At 38.0% G+C, this 25,083-nt stretch overlaps 1 protein-coding gene across 8 annotated transcripts in view; it reads left to right on the plus strand.

Annotated features, from left to right (window-relative positions):
* Window positions 1-24,327, plus strand: part of mast2 (microtubule associated serine/threonine kinase 2) — a 153,030-nt gene extending 128,703 nt beyond the window's left edge. For 7 of the 8 annotated variants that reach the window (XM_031900176.1, XM_031900177.1, XM_031900178.1 and 4 more), the window contains 18 exons: window positions 2,245-2,377; window positions 4,443-4,510; window positions 5,265-5,356; window positions 5,449-5,657; window positions 6,603-6,741; window positions 10,105-10,237; window positions 11,167-11,332; window positions 11,996-12,097; window positions 12,171-12,293; window positions 13,191-13,300; window positions 14,728-14,879; window positions 15,482-15,804; window positions 16,052-16,258; window positions 17,087-17,313; window positions 17,487-17,609; window positions 18,481-18,617; window positions 18,811-18,998; window positions 19,142-24,327. In XM_031900176.1, the coding sequence (XP_031756036.1) occupies window positions 2,245-2,377; window positions 4,443-4,510; window positions 5,265-5,356; window positions 5,449-5,657; window positions 6,603-6,741; window positions 10,105-10,237; window positions 11,167-11,332; window positions 11,996-12,097; window positions 12,171-12,293; window positions 13,191-13,300; window positions 14,728-14,879; window positions 15,482-15,804; window positions 16,052-16,258; window positions 17,087-17,313; window positions 17,487-17,609; window positions 18,481-18,617; window positions 18,811-18,998; window positions 19,142-21,147 (4,638 nt within the window). In that variant the 3' untranslated portion in view covers window positions 21,148-24,327. The remainder of the gene's footprint in view (window positions 1-2,244; window positions 2,378-4,442; window positions 4,511-5,264; window positions 5,357-5,448; window positions 5,658-6,602; window positions 6,742-10,104; window positions 10,238-11,166; window positions 11,333-11,995; window positions 12,098-12,170; window positions 12,294-13,190; window positions 13,301-14,727; window positions 14,880-15,481; window positions 15,805-16,051; window positions 16,259-17,086; window positions 17,314-17,486; window positions 17,610-18,480; window positions 18,618-18,810; window positions 18,999-19,141) is intronic. The other variant, NM_001128649.1, reaches the window with a different exon arrangement.
* The last annotated feature ends 756 nt before the right edge of the window (window positions 24,328-25,083 follow it).

The following is a 25,083-nucleotide window of genomic DNA, read 5'->3' on the forward strand; positions in this document are numbered from 1 at the left end:
AGAGTAGGGCTCCCATGTGTCATTATCAACTAAACAAACATACAAATCCCACTATAAATGAGGCCTTTCATATAAATTTGAGGTTTTTAAAAAATGTAACACTGTTAAGTAGCATCTGCTTCAATTTATTTCCACATCACTACTAATTCTTTAAGAAAGATCATACTCCTGTTTTGTTTTCATTGAATTCTGCATGCATATCATTATGTAGAATTGAATCTCACTGCTACTTTTCACAACCCATGCAGTAAATGAAATATGAAATAATGTGCTTAATCTGAAGACATATCAATTACAAGTCTCTTGCTTTGTCACTGCCAAACCCACTTATTTGGATGTGATGTATTTATTTTCAATGGTTTTAGGATACATTGTAGCATTCTTTTCCGGTGAAGCTGGAGCAGCCATCAAGAACTCTGTAGGAGTAAGGTCCCTATAGCTTTTACAAAAGTGCTATAATGATTTGCAGGCCCTCAAGGCCAGTAAAGATTGGTACATCAATATTTCTTCCTTTATTTGATGACAGCCTTTTGTTAGAAAGTGCTTCATTCCTCCTAGAATCAATCATTTCCAGTGAGTCAAAGTGTTCATCTACCAGAAAACAAAGCAAGAATCTGGATCTTGTGATTTTCTCTCTGGGAGAATTTAAAGGGAAACAATAGCCCTGCATGTTAAAGTTCTCCTTAAATATATACCACATAAACAGTCAATGTTTAGAACACTTTTGCATAAGTAATGCCTTTTTATGTATAATATATTTTTCTATTAGTATGTGCTATTGAATTATCCCAGAATATCTCTCTAACTTGTATAATTCACATTGTTCACACACAAAGCTCATCACTGAACGGGCAGATCTTGGGCTGCTTGGGACCTTAGGGTCTCTGGAAAAGTGATTTCCGGAATTTAAGTGTTCTAAAAACATTTCATCGTAAATGTAAATAAAGCCAATAGAACTTAACCCCTGCTTTGATCACTGAGGCAACAAGTTAGTAAAAGCTAAATTCTTTATTTTCTCTCTACCAACAAAAAAATTATTTTAAAATGTACATACCCGATAAAAACAAAGCAGCAATAGAACTGTATTCCACCAATATTATTATTTAACATGTATTTAAGAAGCACGAGTGTATTCCGCAGTGCAGTACAATAATTTATGACATCAAATACAAAGTACTGTTTGTTACTACAGAGAAAAAATAAAAATGGGTGGTGACATCCCCATAATTCAGAGCTTTTCTGATTAGTGGGTTTCTTGATAAGAAATCCCATACTTATATAATGAAATTCTTTGATAGGCCACATGCTAGGACATACATTTCTGGTAATATTTTCAAAATCTTATAGATCGCTATTAGCTTATTGATAAACAACTCACAATCGGAATAGTGGAATTCCAAAAATACCGTAATTTGTATGATATTTGCTTGTCAATGAAATCTTGGCTGCATTTTTTTGTTACAAAAAAAAAAAAAAATTTGCCTACCCACAAAGTACTCTCATATTGTAGACAATTCTTATATTTAATGTAGAATGGAGAAACCCAAAATATACTTGGAAGCAAAGGTTTAAAAAAAAAAACAAAAAACTAACAAACAAAAAAAACCTCAATTTGAATGGAAGTATTGTTAAATGGGTACTTATATAAACATCATTTTGCAAATATGAAAAATTTAAAATATCAGATTTTGCCAGATAAGATGTATTTTAAAACATTATAAAATTTTAATGGCTGTGGCAGCACCCCAGATTACCACAGACACTGTACAAATAAGTGTCAGCACCCAAAAATACCTTAGTGATCTATGTGTTAAAACTTTAATGTTTATGAGCGTGGAAATATTACAAGTGCTGTTCATTGGGCTAACCTGATATCTTGGCTTAAGCAGTAATAGGAGTGGGCAGTAGATTTCCAGCAATCAAAATTATAACTATATTGCAAATCTGCCAATGGCATGAGGACAGTTGTGAATAAATGGTTCCAAGGACCAGAGCCTTGTGGGCATCAACAAAAAATTATTTTGGAGATGAAGAATAGTCCACTTTAACATGGTGCACAACGAATTTCCTTAAAAATCTTTGCAGGGTGTTGCAGTTGTTCCATGTAGCTCTGATAATATGTTTGTCTTGTTTTTTTTAAAGTGTTTTATCTGATAGATATAAACAGAAAATATATATATTTACACGTAGAAAATATTCACTGTGGTATTATATTATTCCTCATTTGTGGTGCTTTATCAATAGGAATTTAATCCAGAAGAATTCTATCATCTGTTAGAAGCTGCTGAAGGCCATGCCAAAGAAGGAGAAGGAATTAAGTCAGATATTCCCCGCTACATCATCAGCCAGCTGGGGCTCACTCGAGATCCCTTGGAGGGTGAGTGCTGGGCAAACCAAGATTTCCTACAAACTTTACTTTGTTGGCCATAAACTTTGTTATGATCACATGTGCCAAATTGTTGGCACCGCAGAAATTTTTCCAGAAAATCAAGAATTTCTAACAGAAATGTATTGCAGTAACACATGTTTTGCTATACACATGTTTATTCCCTTTGTGTGTATTGGAACAGAACAAAAAAAAGGGAGGAAAAAAACAAATTGGACATAATGTCACACAAAACTCCAAAAATGGGCTGGACAAAATTATTGGCACCCTTTCAAAATTGTGGATAAATAAGATTGTTTCAAACATGTGATGCTCCTTTAAACTCACCTGGGGCAAGTAACAGGTGTGGGCAATATAAAAATCACTCCTGAAAGCAGATAAAAAGCAGAGAAGTTCACTTAGTCTTTGCATTGTGTGTCTGTGTGTGCCACACTAAGCATGGACAACAGAAAGAGGAGAAGAGAACTGTATCAGGACTTGAGAACCAAAATTCTGGAAAAATATCAACAATCTCAAGGTTACAAGTCCATCTCCAGAGATCTAGATTTGCTCACAGTGCACAACATTATCAAGAAGTTTGCAACCCATGGCACTGTAGCTAATCTTCCTGGGCGTATACGGAAGAGAAAAATTGATGAAAGGTTGCAACGCAGGATAGTCTGAATGGTGAATAAACAGCCCCAGACAAGTTCCAAAGAAATTCAAGCTGTCCTGCAGGCTAAGGGAGCATCAGTGTCAGCGCTAACTATCCGTCGAAATTTAAATGAAATGAAACACTATGGCAGGAGACCCAGGAGGACCCCACTGCTGACACAGAGACATAAAAAAGCAAGACTACAGTTTGCCAAAATGTACTTGAGTAAGCCACAATCCTTGTGGGAAAACGTCTTGAGGACAGATGAGACCAAGATAGAGCTTTTTGGTAAAGCACATCATTCTACTGTTTACAGAAAACGGAATGAGGCCTACAAAGAAAAGGACACAGTACCTACAGTGAAATATGGTGGAGGTTCAATGATGTTTTGGGGTTGTTTTTCTGCCTCTGGCACTGGGTGCCTTGAATGTGTGCAAGGCATCATGAAATCTGAGAATTACCAAAGGATTTTGGATCGCACTGTAGAGCCCAGTGTCAGAAAGCTGGGTTTGCATCTAAGATCTTGGGTCTTCCAGCAGGACAGTGACCCCAAACATACGTCAAAAAGCACCCAGAAATAGATGGCAACAAAGCGCTGGAGAGTTCTGAAGTGACCAGCAGTGAGTCCAGATCTAAATCCCATTAAACATCTGCGGAGAGATCTTAAAATTGCTGTTGGGAAAAGGAGAGAGACCTGGAGCAGTTTGCAAAGGAAGAGTGGTCCAAAATTCCCGGTGAGAGGTGTAAGAAGCTTATTGATGGTTATAGGAAGCGACTGATTTCAGTTATTTCTTCCAAAGGGTGTGCAACCAAATATTAAGCTAAGGGTGGCAATAATTTTGTCCAGCCTATTTTTGGAGTTTTGTGTGACATTATGTCTAATTTGTTTTTTTCCTCCCTTTTTTCTGTTCTGTTCCAATACACACAAAGGGAATAAACGTGTATAGCAAAACATGTGTTACTGCAATACTTTTCTGTGAGAAACACTTGATTTTCTGGAAAAAATTTTGGTGTGCCAACAATTTGGGCCATGAATGTATAACACTTTTAAGGCTTCATAGAGAATTTGTTTTATTTTCTTACAAATATAAATAAACAAATACACAGATTGCAAGTGTCATCACACTATACAGGAATATGAGGCTACAATGTACAGAATAACTGTACAAATTTCTTCAACGCTGCTCTATCACAAGCTACATAATTACTTATTATTTTAATAAGTCACAGGATGTTACTGAATCAATGATCGCAAAAGAAATAAAAACAAAGAAAAAAGTAAGATCCCACAAGGCTTCTCTAAACAGAAGAAACACTTATTTCCAGAGGGTTTTTATATATTTCTGGGCAAACCTATCCAGTTCTGCACATTATTTTTGTATCTTTATTATTTAACTCTAGTTTTAAATTATTATTTTTCAGAAATGGCCCAGTTGAATAGTTATGACAGCAGTAATGCAGATACTCCAGAGACTGACGATTGTGTTGAGGTAAAGTATCCCATGTTCCTTACAGAAGCATCTTTAAGAAAATGATTTTATTAATTACCAGCTTAATGTTTATATCTGGTACTGTTATAATTTGGGCACAGTAAGTACCTGCCCTAAAGAGTTGGCTACCAAGGAGTAAGTTGGGTACCAAGGAGTTATTACCAGATATACAGTAGAACCTATGTTTTCTCTTGTTTACAAAGTTAATGGCACAGTAATGAAAGACTTTTCCTGTCATTTATTCTCTCTACCTAATACGTCAGAGCTGGAGCAAGAACTGACAATCTGTATTGTGCCCTGATCTATATTTAATCCACAGCAATAGGATAGCAATATGTTTTCTAATTGCATATATTGAGAAAGCAATTGCAATACTAAATTCACTGCGTGCTAGACCAACTAATAATATAATTTAGATGAATTACTAGCTGAAGAACCCTCTTGCTATTATTCCCTTTCAAATGGTAATGAAATTATCTTTCAGTGTATTGTAAACAGTAGCGTTCAATTTGCAGTTTATTCCAGTGCTATATTTGCTTTCAGTAGCAGTTTAGTAAACATTTGTAAAGGTCATTGAAACCAATATTTGTTTCTGTTCTCTTAATACTATGTACCAGAAATCCATTGCTTTCCTAGGCGTGTTAATCTGGTATACTGGACTCATCTTTTAACTGCATTTAAGAGGGCCCTAAGCATCATCATTATCATATACATGTTGTTAAGCATAACATGATTCCTTTCCTTTCTTTTTTAGGGTCGCAGTGGTGCTGCTTTAATTCAACCAAAGAAAACTCCATCAGAAGAGCAGTTTGAGAACATTAAACTAATAAGCAATGGAGCTTATGGGTAACTGACAATTTTGGTATATTGCTGGGGAAAGTATAACTATCTGATAACTATACACCCTTAATCACTGAAATTTGTTTGTTTTTATAAAGAGCTGTGCATTTAGTACGACACAAGGAGACACGGCAACGATTTGCAATGAAGAAGATCAACAAGCAAAATTTAATCCTCAGGAACCAGATCCAACAAGCCTTTGTGGAGAGGGATATTCTTACCTTTGCTGAAAACCCATTTGTGGTCAGCATGTTTTGTTCTTTTGAGACGAAGAGGCACCTATGTATGGTCATGGAATATGTGGAAGGTATTCTCACTCTTGTATTAAGATGGTCCTTCGCAAACTCAGATGACAGCAGACAGATATTTACATTGTCTGCTTAAACAGGGCTTCTATACGAGTTCCTCCAATGGCTTCTTATGCATGCCTAAACTGGCATGTCTGTATGCATTTACTGCCTTCAGTTTATGGAAGGAGGACTGAGTATTCATGAGAGGTGGATTAGGGGCCTAAATGTTCCTGAATTCCTAGAGCAGCCATATGTATGTGAAAAAACCTGTTAATAGGATGTCAAGAAAGCATTTCAAACAAACAAGACTGAAGTTTTTATGAACAGTTTTGTGCTCTCCCTTAAAATATGTATAATATAAACCGCACGCACGCACACACACAAACTTAGGTTGTTTTCATCAGGAACCATTTAACCTTCTTGTATGTTTTTAGAGTGTGGGAGAAAACAGAAGGATCCAAAAGGAAACCCACATAGAAGGGGGGGGGGGGAAATATCTTGCAGACAGTATCTAGGTTAGAATCTATATTGGGACTCCTGAAAGGCAGCAGTACTAACCACCTAGCCACCATGCTGCTGACTACATATGAGGAAAGAAAAGGGAAGTGGGGGGGGGCAAATGAGGCATCTGATTATAGTCGCAGCATCCAAACATTGGCATCTTATATGTAACACAGCAGCCTCACTTTGTCTTATTCAGTGCACAACTCTCTCTTTTCCTGACTGATTAAACAAAAGTCACTAAAGGTGCAGAATCGGTCACAAGGAAGGTGTTGCTTCCCAGCTCACTTCATGCAGTATAATTTAAATAGGGAACATTTTGTCCAGCAGCAGCTACAGGTATCTAAAATGTGAAAATGCACTTCACATTTGAGGTGTTTGTTACTCTTGACTATTTAGTTTATTATGTATGTGTTTATTATTTATAGTTTCCTCATAGTTTCTAATCTATTTTTTTGCAGGAGGAGATTGTGCCACACTTCTGAAAAGTATTGGTGCCCTTCCAGTTGATATGGCTAGAATGTATTTTGCAGAGACTGTGCTAGCACTAGAGTACCTTCATAATTATGGAATTGTCCACCGAGATCTCAAACCAGATAAGTACGTACTGATAATTTAGCTCTTCATTTTAAAGTAACTTTAATAAAATAAAAATACAAATATAATTTCTAAATAAAGAAAGAGCTTACAGTTTTCATCCTAATTATATTGCAAAAACACATAGCACTCTGTGTCTGTTTTTAGGAGATATCATAAAATACATAAAAATTAGAAATGCCAGTTCCTGCTTGTTAGTGGAATGCAGGTAATTAGAAAAAATAAATATCCTCCCTTTTTTACTGAGGGGTGTGATTTAGGATCCACGTGGATGGCAAATAGGTCAAAATTTAAAGTGACAGGTGCTCTTGAAATACTATTCTTTAGATGTTAGTGTTTTCTTCCTTCTGGCTGTCTGCCCTACACACTACTTGGTTGTGTGTAGGGCAGGGATCCCCAACCTTTTATTATTCGTGAGTCACACTCAGAAGGGGTGAGCCACATGAACATGAAAAAAAGTTCCTTAAGGATGCAAAATAAGGAACATGATTGACCATTTGGTAGCACCATGTGGACCGATGGCCTGCAGAATGCTCTGTTTGGAGTAAAACTGCGTTTCTGTGCTTCCAAAACTTGCCTCCAAGCCAGAAATGTAAAATTGGCACCTACTTTGCGGATACTGGGAGCAACATTAAAGGGGGTGGTAAGCAATATGTTACTCACGAGCCATTGGTTGCGGATCGCTGGTGTAGGGTATGCAGAGCAGATCCTCACTGGGCAAGCCACTTGTATATTAATTTAATCTCTGACTAAATAACACAGCATTCCTTAGGCACAACATTAAAGTATGAAGCAAAAGGGCTTGGAAAGTGGTTTGTTAATCTAATATTCTGCTTCCGCATTTTCATTTTTTTTTTTTTTTTTTTTTTTATATCTTTATGTTTGGGTTATTTTCTATGTCATCATTACTAAAAAAACAAAATAAGAAAAAAAGATAAAATAGAATATAAAATAAACAGCATAAGTTTAACATACACATTTTATTTTTTATGCAACAGGGAGTTGAGTCACTTACTTATTAAACGAAACAGAACAGAACATTGCCCGTTCACCTAATTTGCTAAAATAAACCCTGGCTTGTCTTTAGAACTCAATCTCAAAATAAACAAACCTGCCTTTTCTTGGTCCCACAGGAGGTTCTTGCATTTTCAACAAAAGCTTTATTATGTAACAAATAACATTCAAATTTAATAAAAAGTTCAACCCCTCTTTGGCACTCAGTGGGCAGTGACTGAAAGCACATGCCAATTCAGCTCTCCCAAAATTGCAGTGCACCGTAACTTTAGTGTGATGATCCAGTAAAACTATTTCCAGTCAGACAATCAGTACAATTAAATGAGATGTAATGGTGGTTCTGGTTCACTCAAGCATTAACTGGGCACATGGTCTTAAAGGGAAACATATTTAATTTACATTGATCCAAAAAGTGTTTAATATAATTTTACATGGGCATGCTCAATTGTCTTAAGATCAGGAGACTGACTTGGCCATTCATTTCCACTTCTTTGCTGTGTGTTTTGGGTCATTGTCCATCTGTATCATGAAATGCCACACAATCAATTTGACTACATTTAGCTGGATTTGAACAGACAGTATGTCTCTTAACACCTCAGAATTTATTCGGCTGCTTCTGTCCTGTGTCACATCATCAATAAACACTAGTGTCCCGGTGCCACTGGCAGCCATGCACGCCCAAGCCATCACACTGCCTCCACTGTGTTTTACAGATGATGTGGTATGCTTTGGATAATGAGCTGTTCCACGCCTTCTCCATACTTTTTTCTTGCGATCATTCTGGTATAGGAAGAGTGCATATGCTGAGGAGTTCCCATACCAGTCAGTTGAACTGAAGAATCTGCTCGGATGAGTAGTGAAACATCTTCAATGATTACTTAACAAGTCCAGTTGCTTTAGATTTATTTATACTAGATATATTATTTATACTAGACATTCTGGTATAGGTTGATCTTGGTTTCATCTGTCCAAAGAATGTTTTTCCAGAACTGTGCTGGCTTTTTTAGATGTTTTTTTAGCAAAGTCCAATCTAGCCTTCTATTCTTGAGGCTTATGAGAGGCTTGCACCTTGCAGTGAACCCTCTGTATTTACTTTGCAGTCTTCTCTTTATGGTAGACTTGGATATCTTGGATACGCCTACCCCCTGGAGTGTTGTTCACTTGGTTGGGTGTTGTGAATGGGTTTTTCTTCACCATGGAAATGATTCTACGATCATCCACCACTGTTGTTTTCCTTGGACGTCCAGGTGTTTTTGCGTTGCTGGGTTCACCAGTGCTTGGTTTCTTTCTCAGGATGTACCAAACTGTAGATTTTGCCACTCCTAATATTGTAGCAATTTCTCGGATGGGTTTTTTCTGTTTTCTTATCTTAAGGATGGCTTCTTTCACCTGCATGGAGAGCTCCTTTGACCTTTGTCTGTTCACAGCAAAATTTTCCACATGCAAGCACCATACCTCAAATCAACTTGACTCAACTACAGACTTGCCAACACCTGCCCATGAAATAGCCTTTGAGCCAATTGTCCAATTACTTTTGACCCCTTAAAATGAAGGGATTGTGTTAAAAAAAATGCTTAAGTTGCCTCACATTTTTATGAAATCGTTTTGTTCACCCCGCTGAATTAAAGCTGAAAGTCTGCAGTTTAACTGCATCTGAGTTGTTTCATTTAAAATTCATTTTGGTAATGTACAGAACCAAAATTAGAAAAAAGTTGTCTCTGTCCAAATATTTATGGACCTAACTGTATGAAAAATGTATATTCCATGCGGACAGGGTACCAAAACATTAAACTTGACAAGTGGCTTACATATAAACTAATGAGTTTCCTTAAGTACCCAGTCATAGCTGAGTCCTCTGTCTGGCTGAGAATTGCTTTTCACCAGTGGCCTCATCCAAAATGGCTGTTTCCTAGCATTATTGCAAATATGAATGGGCAAAACAATTGGATGTGTAGAGTGGTTAGAGATGTAGGTTTGTTGGCTTTACTATAATACTTTATTAGTTATAATTAAGTAAGAAAAAAAGCTTTGTTTAAAGTTGCAGATCATTTTATATCCTGAATAAAACGCATTTTGAATTGATTATCTACCTTCTGCATATAAAAAGTCTGTTCACCAAGGATCTTTAGAGAATATTTGGAGAGGATTTTGAACTATTTGTGAAAGAATTAGAAAATCCCAGTATGTACTTGTTTGTACAAGTAGATTTTTATATCCGTCTGGTGTTGCATTAAATTATTTGTAGATAGTCACTGCACTTCTATGCAAAAGTGAAGAATAAAAGGGGAATAAAGCACTATAAATGTGTTCAGTTTTCATTATTAATACATATAATTGTAACTGTAATTGCAGCCTCCTAATTACCTCAATGGGGCACATCAAGCTTACAGATTTTGGTCTCTCTAAAATTGGGCTCATGAGTCTAACCACAAACCTTTATGAAGGCCATATTGAAAAGGACACAAGAGAATTCTTGGATAAACAGGTAAGCAGAACCAGCAGGTAAAGATTTTCACAGCCATACTGGTATAGATACAAATGTCCAACTTTACTGATCATTAGCTTTGGCTGTTGGGATCTGAGACAACAGCATGCTGGAGAAATAGAGTTTAGATATTGTGGTTTAGTTAGCGACCTGTTAGGTCTTTGTTTTTATTTTCCAATTTATAGTAGAGAAAACTAATTGCCAATTGACTGGTATCAGCAACTGCCCTTTCAGAACCACATATTACTGTATATTTCATTTTGGTTTCATAATGCCATTTTTTCCAATACAGCTTGGGAGTCCATGGTCTGTAGTACATGTTGGTTATTGTAAAGGCCTCCTGACTTTCAGAATCTTTCTATAGTCACTGCATTTGTGTTAAATAGCTGGAACAAGGATTTCTTTTTATATTTGGCAACATTTTTGATCAAAGTAGCAGTAGAGCTATCTCAGGTTTTCTTGGGATGTTAAGATGAAGGTCTTTATTCATAATCCAAAAAACTTGTTGACATGGTTGATGTGAGGACATTGCCAAGGCATTTGTACCTTGGTGTCCTGTACAGCAATAGGGAGAGCTTGTTCTAGAAACATAATTGAGTTTCGCCAGTGTTTAATGGCATCTGTGAAGTCATCTTTTATAATATTCAATGTGATTGGTACATCTTGTAGGTCCTGACCATGGCTGTTGTGTGTTGACATTGATCTAATGTGGTTAAAATTTGTAAAGCTTTTTCCCATTTGATCATATGGGGTGTTTAAAATCTAATGGTACTGTTAGCAAGAATTTGCAACATTCTGAGGGTATTCTCTCATGTTCAGCTCCATGTTGCAAAATGTCAACGAGTTGTTGATGAAAACCTGGCATAGCTTTGGTGTTCTGGACTTATAATAAAATTCACTACAGACCTTTTTTGTCATTCTTCCACCAGGTGTGTGGGACCCCAGAGTACATTGCTCCAGAAGTTATTCTGAGGCAAGGATATGGGAAACCTGTTGACTGGTGGGCTATGGGTGTCATTCTATATGAGTTTTTAGTTGGTTGCGTTCCTTTCTTTGGTGATACACCCGAAGAATTGTTTGGACAAGTCATCAGCGGTAAGTACCTTTCTTTTAGTTTTTTTTTAGCTAACTAAATAACTCGTTTTTTGACCATTGTAAGATTGTATTTAAATGGCTTTAATATATGAAAGTGTTAAAATATTAGAAGTTTAAAAATAAACTCATCTTCCCATCTTGAATTTGGATTGGATCAGTGTACTTTTTGCAGTGCAGATAATAATTCAGATTTTTAAAATGGATTTACTTTTTCCCTGTAATAATAAAAGAGGACATTGTTTTGATCCCAACTAAGATATAATTAATCCTTATCGGATGCAAAATAATCCTATTGGGTTTAATTAATGTTTTATTGATTTTTTAGTAGACTTAAGATATGAAGCTCCAAATTACAGAAAGACTCCTTATCCGGAATACCCTTGGTCCCGAGCATTCTGGATAATGGGTCCTATACCTGTACAAAAGTTAAGTAAAGGATGAAGATAGTGATGGTTATGCACAAATGCATAACTAATAACTGTGCCCTCGTCCCTTCCAACAAGCATCTTCTGATAGGATCAGATGCTGAATAGTGTATCTGTTCTATATCAGACATTGCAGTTTTAAAAACACCAACTCTTATTTACACAATAATGTATGGGTTAAAGTTGCATAGGTATAAATGTTACTCAGCTGACTTCATGGGGTTTTATTAATTAACAGATGAAATTGCCTGGCCAGATGGAGATGATGCTTTGCCTGCAGATGCTCAAGATCTGATATCCAGACTTCTCCGACAAAACCCCTTGGAGAGACTAGGAACAGGTCCGATTTAGTCACAGTTTTCCATAAACCGAGAACACACAACAACATTAAAACCATTATTTGCATTTTATAGGTAGCGCAATTGAGGTTAAACAGCATCGCTTCTTTAAGGATTTGGATTGGAATGGTTTGCTGCGGCAGAAAGCTGAGTTTATTCCCCAGCTAGAATCTGAAGATGACACCAGCTATTTTGACAGTAAGGAAATACTGTACATATTCATTCTGTGTAGCTGTAACATTATCTGTTGTCTATAATGCATGGCAGGGTACGCTGCAAATGTAAAACATTTCTATCAGATCATAGGTATATTTAGTCATAGCCATATCATTTAGCCAAGATATATCATAAAACTATAAACTGTGGCTCTCTAGTACCACTTCTTTTACATTTTGATGACCTACCAGACTCCCTTAAATGCCCATGATTAGTCAATATGCACATGGACCTTATCAGGCAGACTTGCAAATTGGTCAATATACACATGGACTTTATCAGGCAAAGACTTGCAGATTACTGTATGTTTTGGACATTTCATGTCAAAAGCTCTTAAAAATTAATTGGCCAGCAGCAACCATACAGGTTTTAAAATTGATAAGAAGGTTAGGTTAGCAGATGTAGTGACACATATAGCTTTACAAATAGCACTTCTGTGTCTATTGCATAGGATTTATGTTTGCAATACAAAGAGTCCGAACCAGAGAAATTGCTTTGCTGAGTAACTTTGAGCCTGCAGTAACAGTGCACACCACAGATACATGCTAGCAAATCGGTTTAAGATGAAATTGTAGTTGTAAACTTCTCCACTATGCTTTCTAATGCTAAAATACAGATTGTATAGAAAACTAGAGCCTATACACTATTTGAACTCCCTATACTGCATGATTTCTTCTACCTAGAACTTAGTGTAGATGATATAGCAGAAGTTTGCTGGATACATTCATGTGTTTAACAACAACATTTGTTATTGTGGGAAAAACTCAAATATTCGCTTCAAACATTAGTTATCTCCATCTACAATATTTACAAATATCTGTAGTTATTGTTTGAAATCAGTAAATATGTACACACTCTGACTAACTGCTGATCGCACAGCCCGATCTGAAAGATACCAGCACATGGATTCTGAAGAGGAGGAAGACACAAATGATGAAGATCGAGTAGAGATCAGACAGTTTTCATCATGTTCGCCTCGATTTAGTAAGGTAAATCTAGATGCTTTTTTTAAAGTATACAGCAGCTATACATTTAGTCGAGTTTAGGCAAGAACAGCAGCATAAGACCTATTCCCTTGGGTGTTTTCTGATGTCCCATGGCCTCTCACATTCCCATAGTACTCGTGTCATTCTCAGAGGAAGATGCAACATTTATTATGAATACAAAATTGAGTGGAGGGCTAAGTAAGAGACAAGATCGGTTATCTGTTTTCTGGTCTTGGTATCATTTTGGCGACACCACTCCTGTCTCCTGCAACAACCCTTTGCTGACAGAATTCTTTAACCAGCTCCTCTATATCATAAAATGCCATAATGTATATACCCAGTCTTCCTCAGTCACAAAGAGAAAATACACCAATGCTGTAGCTTTTTGGGGTTGGGCTGTGGGTGCTTTCCCATGATAATTGCTGGCTTTGTTTCAAGCTGAAGCAGGTTTGTTACCATGACCATTTGGTTAAAAGCCCTTTAAAAGTGGAACTCAACATAAATTTAAGGTAGCTAAATATCACAGGGCTAATTCACATTCCACTAGTTCACATTAGTTCAGTTATTGTCAGTACACTATGAATAAATACTTTTTAAAGTTGAACTTTAAAACGGATTTGTTTTATTTCTTCTGGTGTTTTCCAGTAGCAGCTCAAGTAAACCAGGTTGCCAACTCTCAACTGTTTGCTACAGTTTGCTACATTAGTGAGTGATGAAGCGCCCAACAATACCTGCCCCTTCAAATTAGTTGGAATCGCTGCATGTAAAACTCATTACATGCAGCAATTGCAGGTAATCATTTCAAAATGCCTCTTTCTGCATTTTCTGACTAATGCAAAGGGGCAGGTATTGTCAGTGTTTCATTGCTCTGTATGTCAGCACCCTAAATTAAGAAAAAGCAACTGCAAAATCTAATTTCTGATTTAGAAGAAAACTATTCAAAAACAATTGAGATGCAAAACTTAAAATACCCCTTTAAGTTGTAATTTTAGACTGTACCTATAAACTGGAGTCTTTTTTATGAAAAAAAAAATCAAAATAAATGTCAAAAATGTCAATAAAATAATGCTTGTACCTGTATAATGGTTCACCTGTTTGTGAGGAGAATTCTAAATATGTCCAGTTGTAGACAACATAAATATGCACTGTTACTGCTTTATTCAGAACATCAATCTGGGAAAAATTTCAAGATTTTAGTTTCCATAATTAGGGAAGGCGAGGTTTGTCTCAACTTCTTGTCTGATAAATGAATCATTCATTTATTTTCTAGCCTGTAGTGAGCGGGGGTGATTAAGTTGGGCAGTCCGGCAGCATTATAGCACCAATAACTGAAGATTCAGTAATGTTGTTTCGGAGTTTAATATTCTGCAGAATGCATCCATACCTTTTCTTTCAAACAATACAAAGCCTAATCCAGTCAAACTGTGCAGGTTTATAGCAGCATGGAGCGCCTTTCCATTCATGAAGAAAGAACTCCTCCACCCACTAAACGCAGCCTGAGTGAGGAAAAAGAAGACAAGTTGGATGGACTGGGTGGGTTGAAGAACAGAGACCGGGGCTGGGTCATCGGATCCCCCGAAATGTAAGGGATTTTGGCAGTTGCCCTATCTCTACAATACATACAGTATATATCACTGTGGCGTTCAAGCCACTTTCTGTTAGTTGGTAAATTACCTGTTATGTGTGAGTGATCATCTAACCTTGTTTTAGATTTGGTTTAGTCACACAACAGCACCATTGAACTATGACACAGCAGTGGAAAATTCTAATGTAACACAAATTTTACATTTGGAGTTACTCCTTACCACTATACGTAATAAAAGGTGCTAAGTTTGCCCAGGCGCAGTTACTCATGAAAACAATAAAACAGGTGACCAGGAAATGCTACCTTCTGATTGGTTAAGTTACTGCACCTGGACAAACTTAGGGGCAGAGAAAATATTCCAAACATTATTTGCATTTTTTCTCAAATCAGACAAAAAAAACAACCTCAATCTCAATAGCATTTTAGTGAAGCAGGTATTTATAAAAATATATAAACATTATAGGCCACTTTTTCATAATGCAGCACAGCAAGTATTAGTATTAGTAACTTGTTTACAAAAAATGACTTAATGTATTGTGATATGTTTTTTTTATAGCTGTTTGGAAAGTATTTTAATCATGGTTTTGTTCTATATTTAGCCTTCGCAAGCGCCTGTCTGCATCTGAGTCTTCTCACACAGAAAGTGACTCCAGCCCACCCCTTACAGTCAGAAGGCGATGTTCTGCGCTGGTTGATATGCCTCGCTTTGCCATCTCCACAGAAGAAGAATTGCACTTACAGAGGAAGCTAAGCCAGTCTCAGCAGGATGCCTTAGCAAGCCCATCGTCTCTCCAAAAAGATGGCAACCCCCTCCCTATCCTAGAGCAGCCAGTGGAAAGGGAACTGAAACTAGATGATGAATTGGTGCCATCTACACCTTCTTCTACAATAAGCAATATTAGCAGCTCAACCACACTGACTGGTAATTACCCAGTACTGTAAGCCTGTAAACCCTCTAGTAATATTCCAAACAACACAATATAGTGCACTTATTTTATGTCTAAGGCTGTTATTTTTTTTCATTCTTTCATTCTTACTTTTACTAACTGTTTGTTTACACCCTTTAAAAATAAGTAAGTTAGTTTCATAGTTAGTTGAAGTCTGTTTTGATGTAGGGATCCTATGCCATAAGGTAAATAAACTTGAAATTCCTCTTATTGTTTCACCAGCTGGCAGCAACGCTGACTTCTCAGACAACAACATCGGCATAGACGTTTCTGAATTTGCCAGTCCTAAAGCCATCAGTGACTTAGCTGTAAGAAGAGCACGCCATAGGCTTCTATCTGGGGATTCTGGCGAAAAACGCCCCTCCAGACCAGTCAATAAAGTGATCAAGTCAGCCTCGGCCACTGCCCTGTCACTCATGATCCCCTCTGGTAAGCAATGCCTCCTACTCCTACCTTAGCACTGTACTGCAGGACACAGTATGGTATTCACATACAAAGTCTGTTTAATTCTAAATATATAAAAGTATTTCAGTATACAGAGATGTCTGATTTTATGGCATAATATATTTCAGACATTATTATTTCATGTTGCTGGCATTTTATGTTATATTATATAAAACTATAACAATCTATATCTCAATGTAGCAATTATAGAAGCACTCACAGGACATGAGAAAGGTCCTCTCAGGAGGAACAAAACATTTACTTTAAATAAATATTTATTGCCCGCTATTAGTCCCATGATTGCTTTTAGTTTTGCCTCATGGATATTATTAATTTTTAAATGAACCTAGGCTAGCGTGAGAATGTGCTAATGAAGTATAGTGACGTATCTGGCCTAGAATGTCATTGTCAATCAATGGGGCATTACAGCGTATTTTGGAATTTCTTTATACTAATCCTGCCCGGTTTAGGTATTTTTTTTTTTTTATAGGAATCTCAATGTTCAAGCACTCTACCCAGAGGTAAAATGATGGTTTTTGCCTATCTACTCATAACTCAGTGCGGCAATAGTGGCGCACAACTGGTGATTTCAGAACTTGAAGATGTCTAAAAAAATCTTAGTGTAGAATTATGTCCTTGTTATAACAGAATGGGTAAATTTGTTCATGTAAACCATTTAGGCAATTAGTGCTTTATAACCTGCTTTGTGTAGATAGACAAAGTTTAAAAAGTCCACAACTCTTTAGTATTAGTTTTGGTTTTCAATTTCACTTTTGAGCTTTTAATTTCTAAACAACTGATTTAATTTTCCAGATTACCATACTTATTCACCTTTGGCCAGCCCTATGTCGCCACATTCGTTATCCTCAAACCCATCCTCACGTGACTCTTCGCCAAGCCGAGATTTTTTCCCAGCTATCTCCCATCTCAAACCACCAATCATCATACATCGGGCAGGAAAGAAATATGGCTTCACTCTGCGAGCCATTCGTGTCTACATGGGAGAAAGTGATGTCTACACTGTCCATCACATGGTGTGGGTGCGTATAAATATATATATGTGTATACATGCTTCTGTGAGAGCACTTTCTATACAGTGTATGTCATAGAAAGAGTTAAACAGTGTTTTAGGACACTGGGCGAGTCTGCTCATCACTAGTAGCAGCACTACATTTACATGTTTATCTTAACAGTATAATGCACTCTTTTGTAGCATGTCGAAGAAGATGGTCCAGCTCATGATGCTGGGCTCCGAGAAGGTGATTTGATCACTCATGTCAATGGAGAACCTGTCCATGGGCTAGTGCACACCGAAGTTGTGGAACTCATCCTGAAGGTACCACTCAACCAGATGCTTAACACTGGTTTGCTTGTATTTGCTTTTTTAGACTAATGGGAAGATGTGTTACATTGGTACCCACATTCTGTCATTTACAGGAGTATTAAAAAAACATTTTTATCTTCACAGCTTTTCACTGTGGACAAGTTTGGCATTTTGTTAGTAGTTGACAATGTTAAGGTGGACATGGGCTGCAGAATATATGTTTCTCAACAGTGGTACTTTAGGGAGCATTTGGAGGGGAGGTCATGGCAGGGAGTTCCAGACACAGGCAGTAGCTTGAGAGGTGAAAGGCAGAAGCAGAGCTGGAATATATGGTGGGGCTTGATTGTTAATGTGAGTGTTAGTAATTTGAATTTGGTTTGAGTCAGTGGAGGAATTACCATACTTGGTCAATTATAAAACCTACACTTTCCAAAATCCAAGGCCAAGGAGAAGCTGTATAGAAAACTGAAAGTTCTGTATAACCACAATAGCTTTTCTTGCTTTTTTTAAAAAAAAAAAAAAATTTGCAATCATGGCATTATTATTAGGGATGCACCGAATCCACTATTTCAGGATCTGGCCAAAGCCTCAATCCGTTGCAATTGATGCGACCTGATCAAATCTGAATCCTAATTTGCATATGCAAATTATGATATGGAAGCGCTAAACACCACCACATGGGTACATTTTTTTTGCGCACGGTGAACTGTTTTCAACTTCAGTGTCTGTGACAAAAAGTTACATGATTTTAAGGATTCTGATTTAGAAAAAGCCCAAATCTTGTCCGAATTCCGAACCAAATCCTGGACTTGGTGCATTCCTAAATATTATTCATAATTGTATCTTGAAATTCACATTTTGTTATATTGTGTTTGTGTGGCAGAGTGGAAACAAAGTTTCCATATCCACTACTCCATTTGAGAACACTTCAATCAAAGTTGGCCCAGCACGGAAAGCTAGCTACAAGTCAAAAATGGCTCGCCGGAATAAGAAGAGCAAACCAAAGGATGGGCAGGAAAGGCAAGTTCATATTCATGATCAGCTGAAATTGAATAAAATGCATATATATGTATGTGTGTGTGTGTGTGTGTGTGTGTGTATATATATATATATATATATATATATATATATATATATATATATATATATATATAATATAATATATATTTGTAAAATCATACATTACAAAGCTTATCTTTCTTGTTATGCACAGCAAGAAAAAGTGTTCTTTATTCCGGAAGATAACGAAGCAAGCATCACTACTTCACACCAGTCGCAGCCTGTCCTCTCTCAACCGTTCCCTGTCCTCTGGAGAAAGTGTGCCAGGTTCTCCCACCCATGTACTGTCCCCTCGTTCTCCTACACAGACTTACAGATCTACTCCAGACTCGACACACTCAGGTATAACTGTGTGAGCAGTTCTCACCTTCTGTTTAGGCAAACCAGAAAATAACAATAGATCTGTTGTTGTGTTGTTTGCTATGCAATGATAGGGGTTGCAGTAATATCTCTCGTCAATTTTGTCCTTTTTTTCCCTTTTCTAGTTGGTGGTAATTCTTCTCAAAGCAGCTCTCCAAGCTCCAGTGTTCCTAACTCTCCAGCCAGTTCTGGGCATATACGACCTAGTTCCTTGCATGGGCTGGCTCCAAAGCTACAAAGGCAATACAGGTCTCCTCGTCGCAAATCTGCAGGGAATATACCACTTTCACCTTTGGCACATACGCCCTCGCCAACATCTCAATCCACCTCTCCACAACGTTCACCTTCACCTCTTCCAGGACACACTCTTGGAAACTGCAACATTCTGCAGTCTTTTCCGGTCAAATTGCACTCTTCTCCACCACTTGTGAGGCAAATATCAAGGCCAAAAAGTGCTGAGCCACCACGATCTCCTTTGCTGAAAAGGGTACAATCTGCAGAAAAGTTATCTGGTTCGTTATCCTCTGAGAAAAAGCTGGCTTCTTCTCGGAAGCACAGTCTGGATATCTCACACTCAGATTTCAAAAAAGAGATAATGCATCGTGACTTAAGTTTGCAGTGCTTGCCAGAGTCTATGAGTGAGAACACTGGTGGCAAAGTAGGGCTGGCAGAAAAAGGGACTCTGCAGAAACCTTCAAGGAAACTTGGTGCTATTCGTCACGATAGGGTTGAAAGAAGGGAGTCACTTCAAAAACAGGAGGCTATTCGTGAGGTGGATTCTTCTGAGGATGAAACTGATGAAGGCTCAGAGGACAGCCAGGATGGGAGGCGGTTAGAGAGAGCTTCATTTAGAAATGAAAAAGTTTCTGCTTCAGCAATCAGCAGTGGAAGAGATTCCTGCCAAAAGCAGAGCAAGAGTAGCACCGAGGATGATTCTTTCCTTCTTCCAGACTACAGAAGAAAGAGTGAGGTGAAAGAAACTGCTGGTAGGAAAGTTATTGATGTCACATTGCAAAATACCCCTGACCAATCTGGGATTCGGTCCTTTTGTAGTCCAAACCTTCCCCCTGATACTTGCCTGATACCTGCTGCAGAAATCAATATGCTAAAACAACAAAACATTTTAAAACGTGAGGTAAATGCTATGCAAATACAAGGTAAACCACTCCAAGAATCAAACCAACAAAGTACAGGCACTGATAGGAAGAACACTCAGAATATTGTGGTGCAAAAAGAAGCAGACTCCTCCTCAGATCCACATCTATGTCAGTCAAGCAAAAGTAGCTGTGTTAGCATTGAAGCTCATTTAGAGGTGCCTAATTGTAAAGAGACTCTTCCTGAAGATGGCTCTAAAGAGTCTGCACTTTCTCTTTCCTCATCTTGCCTAAAGACCACTTCAAATTCTGTTGCAGTACACTGCTCTGCAGGAGATACATGTTCAACTACCAGTACTGCATCAGATGCTTATGTGCAATATTTGCCTGTTGTAAATGAGCAAGGGCAGCAGGAACCTGCTGAAAAGCAAAGCACTTTAAAGGGTATGAACAACTCTGTTTCCACAGAAGCAACCTTGTCTCGAAAAGTGGGTACAGTTTCCTCAACCAACCCTGTGTCCAGTGAGAAAAAACCATTGGTCGCTCATATTGCAACCATGGCTAAAAGTGTCTTGGGACCAGTAAAGCTTAGCATGCCGGGATCAAAAGGTTCAGATGACCATATAAACAAAAAGGAGAAAAATTCAAGGCAAAAGAAATCTGAGCTTTCCAGATCTGAATCAATGCAGGAGAGCATTAGAGAGTTGTCTACAGACACAGGTTTCAGGACATGCACCTCCCTAAATGAGTGCACTCTATCTGCTGTCTCTAAGCAACAAGACTGGACTTCTGGACTTTCTAATAAGTCAGAACGACTAAGAGTATTTGATGTTTTAGACCCTAGAAAAATTCCTCCATCAAAGGACCAGCCACCACCTGCAGATAGATACATGGTGAAATCTCCATCACTCAGCGAGGTCAGCAAAAAACTAAAGAAAGAGGAAACTGTGACTCAAGGGACAAGCAAAGTGATTGGTAGTCACTCCCACACACAGGATGGTCCATCATTACATGCAGATAACAAAAGAAACACATAGCAGTATGTAAATTTGGACTTTTGTTGGCAGCCCCTGCATGTTATACACTAGCATAACTATGTATCGTTTTCATGCCTTTGTTTTTGTTTGTTTTGTTTTCATGTTGCATTGTTTCCCATACATTTATCCTCAAAATTAGTTAAGAACTCATTTCTTTGTAATATATTGCATGCCCCCACACTATTATTTGGGGGTGCTGTAGATATGTTGGTGGAACAGGGTATCTTAAAAGGCAGGGGTATTGTACCCATGCTCAGTAGGATATTGGTGTAGAATTATGTAAAATGGATGTATTTTGGATACAGCCCTTACATCTGTTAGATACACATATGATTTCACTGGCTTTCCATTGCTAAAAGCAAGATTATATTTTATACTTTTCTGGTATTAGGAAATTATTTTTTTAATTTCTTTAAAGACAGCCTAACCCCTTAGAAGGCATATGAAGCAGTCTGGCTTGTTTGTATATATATGTATATGTAGGTTTGAGAAACTGGAAGCCTAAAGTACATCATATCTACAAGAAAAGTAAGACCTCTGAATACAAAGTATGCTTTGTTGCCATAATGTTAAGTAGCAGCAAGAGATCGGGATAGATAGGAGCTGAAAGCAAGCAGCGCATTGTCGTACAGTGCTGGGGAATTTGGCCAGAATGAAGCTGACAAGCTTTTGGCAAACACTTGGTTTTGAAACTACAGACCCCCAGCATTGACCCTGTTTAGGGTTACCTGTATCTGTACAAGAGCACAGACAATGAAGTGAGTAAGTATATTGGAATGGAGAAGGTAGAAAACGTGATACAGTTCTCAGAAACACATTAATTTGTTTCCATGGTGCTCTTTTAATGACCTCTCTAATATAGATTTTATTTTCTTTCAACTCATTCTTTTCTATTGGTCTTTTCTGGTAAGACACCATGCAAATTCCGTAATCATAGGTTCATCACTGAGGATTCTGTATTCGTTCTCCATTTTAAAATCAGTCCATAACTGAAACATGGTAGAATGGTAAGCTGTAGCTTACAGGAGAAGCTTAAAGGGGACGTGAACCCAAAAATAACATTTGAGATAATGAAAGTAAATATAAATGAACAATTTCCGATGATTAAAGCTATTTGTATATGTCAATATATTGAAAGCACTATCTGGCCACTGCCATTTCCTGCACTGCTGGATCTGATCATGAAACAATATATCCGTACTCAGCTCCCATTCAGTTCTCACAATGCCTTGCATATACTGTGATTAACAGTGGGCAAGGAATTGTGGCACTGACTGAGCAACATTGCTTCACTTGTTTTAATGTATATTTAGTCAGATCCAGGCATGGCATGTAATACCAGTTGCATTTACAAATATTTAATACTGCCAGTCTGACATGATTAAATAAAGGGGTTTCCTGAGCAGGAACAGCATACAAGTCCCGATTGGGGGCCAAGAAGTAGAAAAAGGAGGCCCCGTTCTCTTGTGTGGACCTTAATTAATAGCAATTTGGTAATAGCTGAATAAAACAAAGAGTTCAAACTGAACCGTGGAACAAATATTAACCCTGAAAGTGATTCACAACTTTTTAAAAATATTAATTCCTAAATGTATATAGTTTTCCTAGTACTACATTTTAAAAATAGTTATACCAGTTATAAATCCTGTGTGAACTGCAGGGTAAAAAATTGTGTGTTGAATTTGAATAGAATAGTGCTGGATGTCCCTGTAGATCTGAAGGCATAATGATAGGACAGCAACAACACAGGTTCTCCCATTATTATATTTTAATATATAATAAACCTAATGCATGTTTACAGTTTTGTAGAACTTCTAAGTATTCAGTGTACGAACAGAGCAAAAGATGGTATAACTGTGTAATAAAGAGGTGACATTAAGGGAAAATCCAAGAAAGTCAGAAAAATGTAGCTAGTTTCATGGCCAGCAAAACATGGATCATTTGAATTCTAGAAGGTCTGTTTTCCAAAAAAAAAAAAAAAAAGTCACGCGTATATATTAATATTTATATTTTTGAGAGCAAAATATCATTGACATACTCAGCAGTTCCACTCAGGGAAACTTCATACCTGCAACCCCAGCCCAGTACCAATGAACTACATGGCGCCTGCACTTGCAAACCATTACTGAGAGTATTCGTGGCGAAACTGAGAAGCTACTAACGTCCTACAGGCTGTACAATGGCAATAATTACCCTTGTGACTTCTAGCAGCATAGATTATAGCGGCACTACATGAACGCTTCCTCCTTTGCTCTGCTCTAGAAGACACACATGTTCTGCCCCAGCCTTCAGCTGTTACATAGGTGTGGCCATTGAAATGATTTCTAGGTTTTAGTGAAAGGTATCTTTAGCTATCGTCTTTGCTTTCATTTAAAGGTTGTAGCCTTAAAATGCACAAAATTTAAACTTCAAATGAATCGTGTATATGACATGGTTATCTAAAATGAGTATAATGGTTGCAATTTCAGCGCAAGGCAATGCTCTTTGCAGGAGCCCCATTAGTGAATAATTACCGCTACTTTCATTTTCTTCCAGTGGAAACAATGGTCACTCCTTGCTTCTGTCCCGTTTTCCCAATCCCCATGGTTTCATCCTACTTGTCTCTCCCCATAAGCAGTCTGAGTTGGGTTTTGGATGCCTTGAAATACATTTCTGGACCAACCTCTGACATTTCATTGTTTTTCTGCAATGGCAGCAAAAAAAATATCCAGTTTACTGCAACAGTGTGTACGTTTACTGTGAATCTGCTGCACACACTGTTTGGAACAGATTTTAGGAGATATCTATATACATCCTTGCAACCTCGATCCTACAGTGTGCTCAGCGTTTCTATGATGTCTTGTTAAGGTACTTTTTTATATTTTGAGATGTATTAGCTAGATAAAGCACTCGCAAGTGCAGCGATAACTTGTGGAATTGAATGGTAGCTGTGTGGGTTTCTCCGTTTTTCTTTTTTTTTTTTTTTTAAATTTAAAAAACAAAAAAACTAAAGAGCCAAAAGAGCTATTCTTTATGTTTCATTAAAAATGGAGCATATGTATGGGAATCATGGGCTAGAGATCCGATCCTGTTAGACTGGTGATACTGATGGAATATGAATTCTCATAAGTGCAAAATAATTTGTTGTGGTACCCACAATCTTACCCACAGCATTCAATAAAAAATATTTTGCTTCTGTGAGCCTTGTTAATTTCATTCCTAAACGCATGAGGTGTTAGACAGTCAGAATCACTAGTAGCACTGACTGCTTAGTCCTGAAGCCTAGCATGTTTGGCATGTCTACAAGAGAAAAGCTGGTCATAGCTAATAAAATCCACTTGTGTGCTGGATCACAAAACATCCATATCTGTAACCAGTTCATCTGCACACATGAAAGTCCTGGTTGGTCCCTACAAGGATAGATCGGTTCTTTGGCAGTCAAGGGATCCACCAGATCACTGAGGCAACAAAGGCAGACTAGAGTGCCAGATGGATTCATACTGGGGCTGACATACCACTCCAAGCACTGACTCTGGGTCTGCACATACACAGATGCTAAATCAGTGTGATGTGATATAAATTGGCTAAAAAAAATTGACTGATCATGGCAGGGCCGGAACTAGGGGTAGGCAGGAGAGGCAGCTGCCTAGGGTGCAATGATCGAGGGGCGCCAGGCAGGAGCCTCTCCTGCCTACCCCTAGTGCTACTATGGTATTGCCTCCGCCGCTTGTTATTAGCGGTGGCGGCAATGACCGATCTGATCGCACCGCCCCCCCTGCACCTCCTCCTGTGCTTTGGCGTGCATGCGCCTTGGGGGGGGGGGGTGGAGTTGGCCGACCGGGTTGCCTAGGGTGCCCGGTCGGCTTGGCCCGCCCCTGGATCATGGGCAGCATAAGGAAACGGCTTTAAAGGAGAATGAAAAGCTAATTCACGGGGGGGGGGTGCCAAAATGTTAGG

The sequence above is a fragment of the Xenopus tropicalis genome, chromosome 4, assembly GCF_000004195.4.
Source record: "Xenopus tropicalis strain Nigerian chromosome 4, UCB_Xtro_10.0, whole genome shotgun sequence".
Taxonomy (NCBI): domain Eukaryota; kingdom Metazoa; phylum Chordata; class Amphibia; order Anura; family Pipidae; genus Xenopus; species Xenopus tropicalis.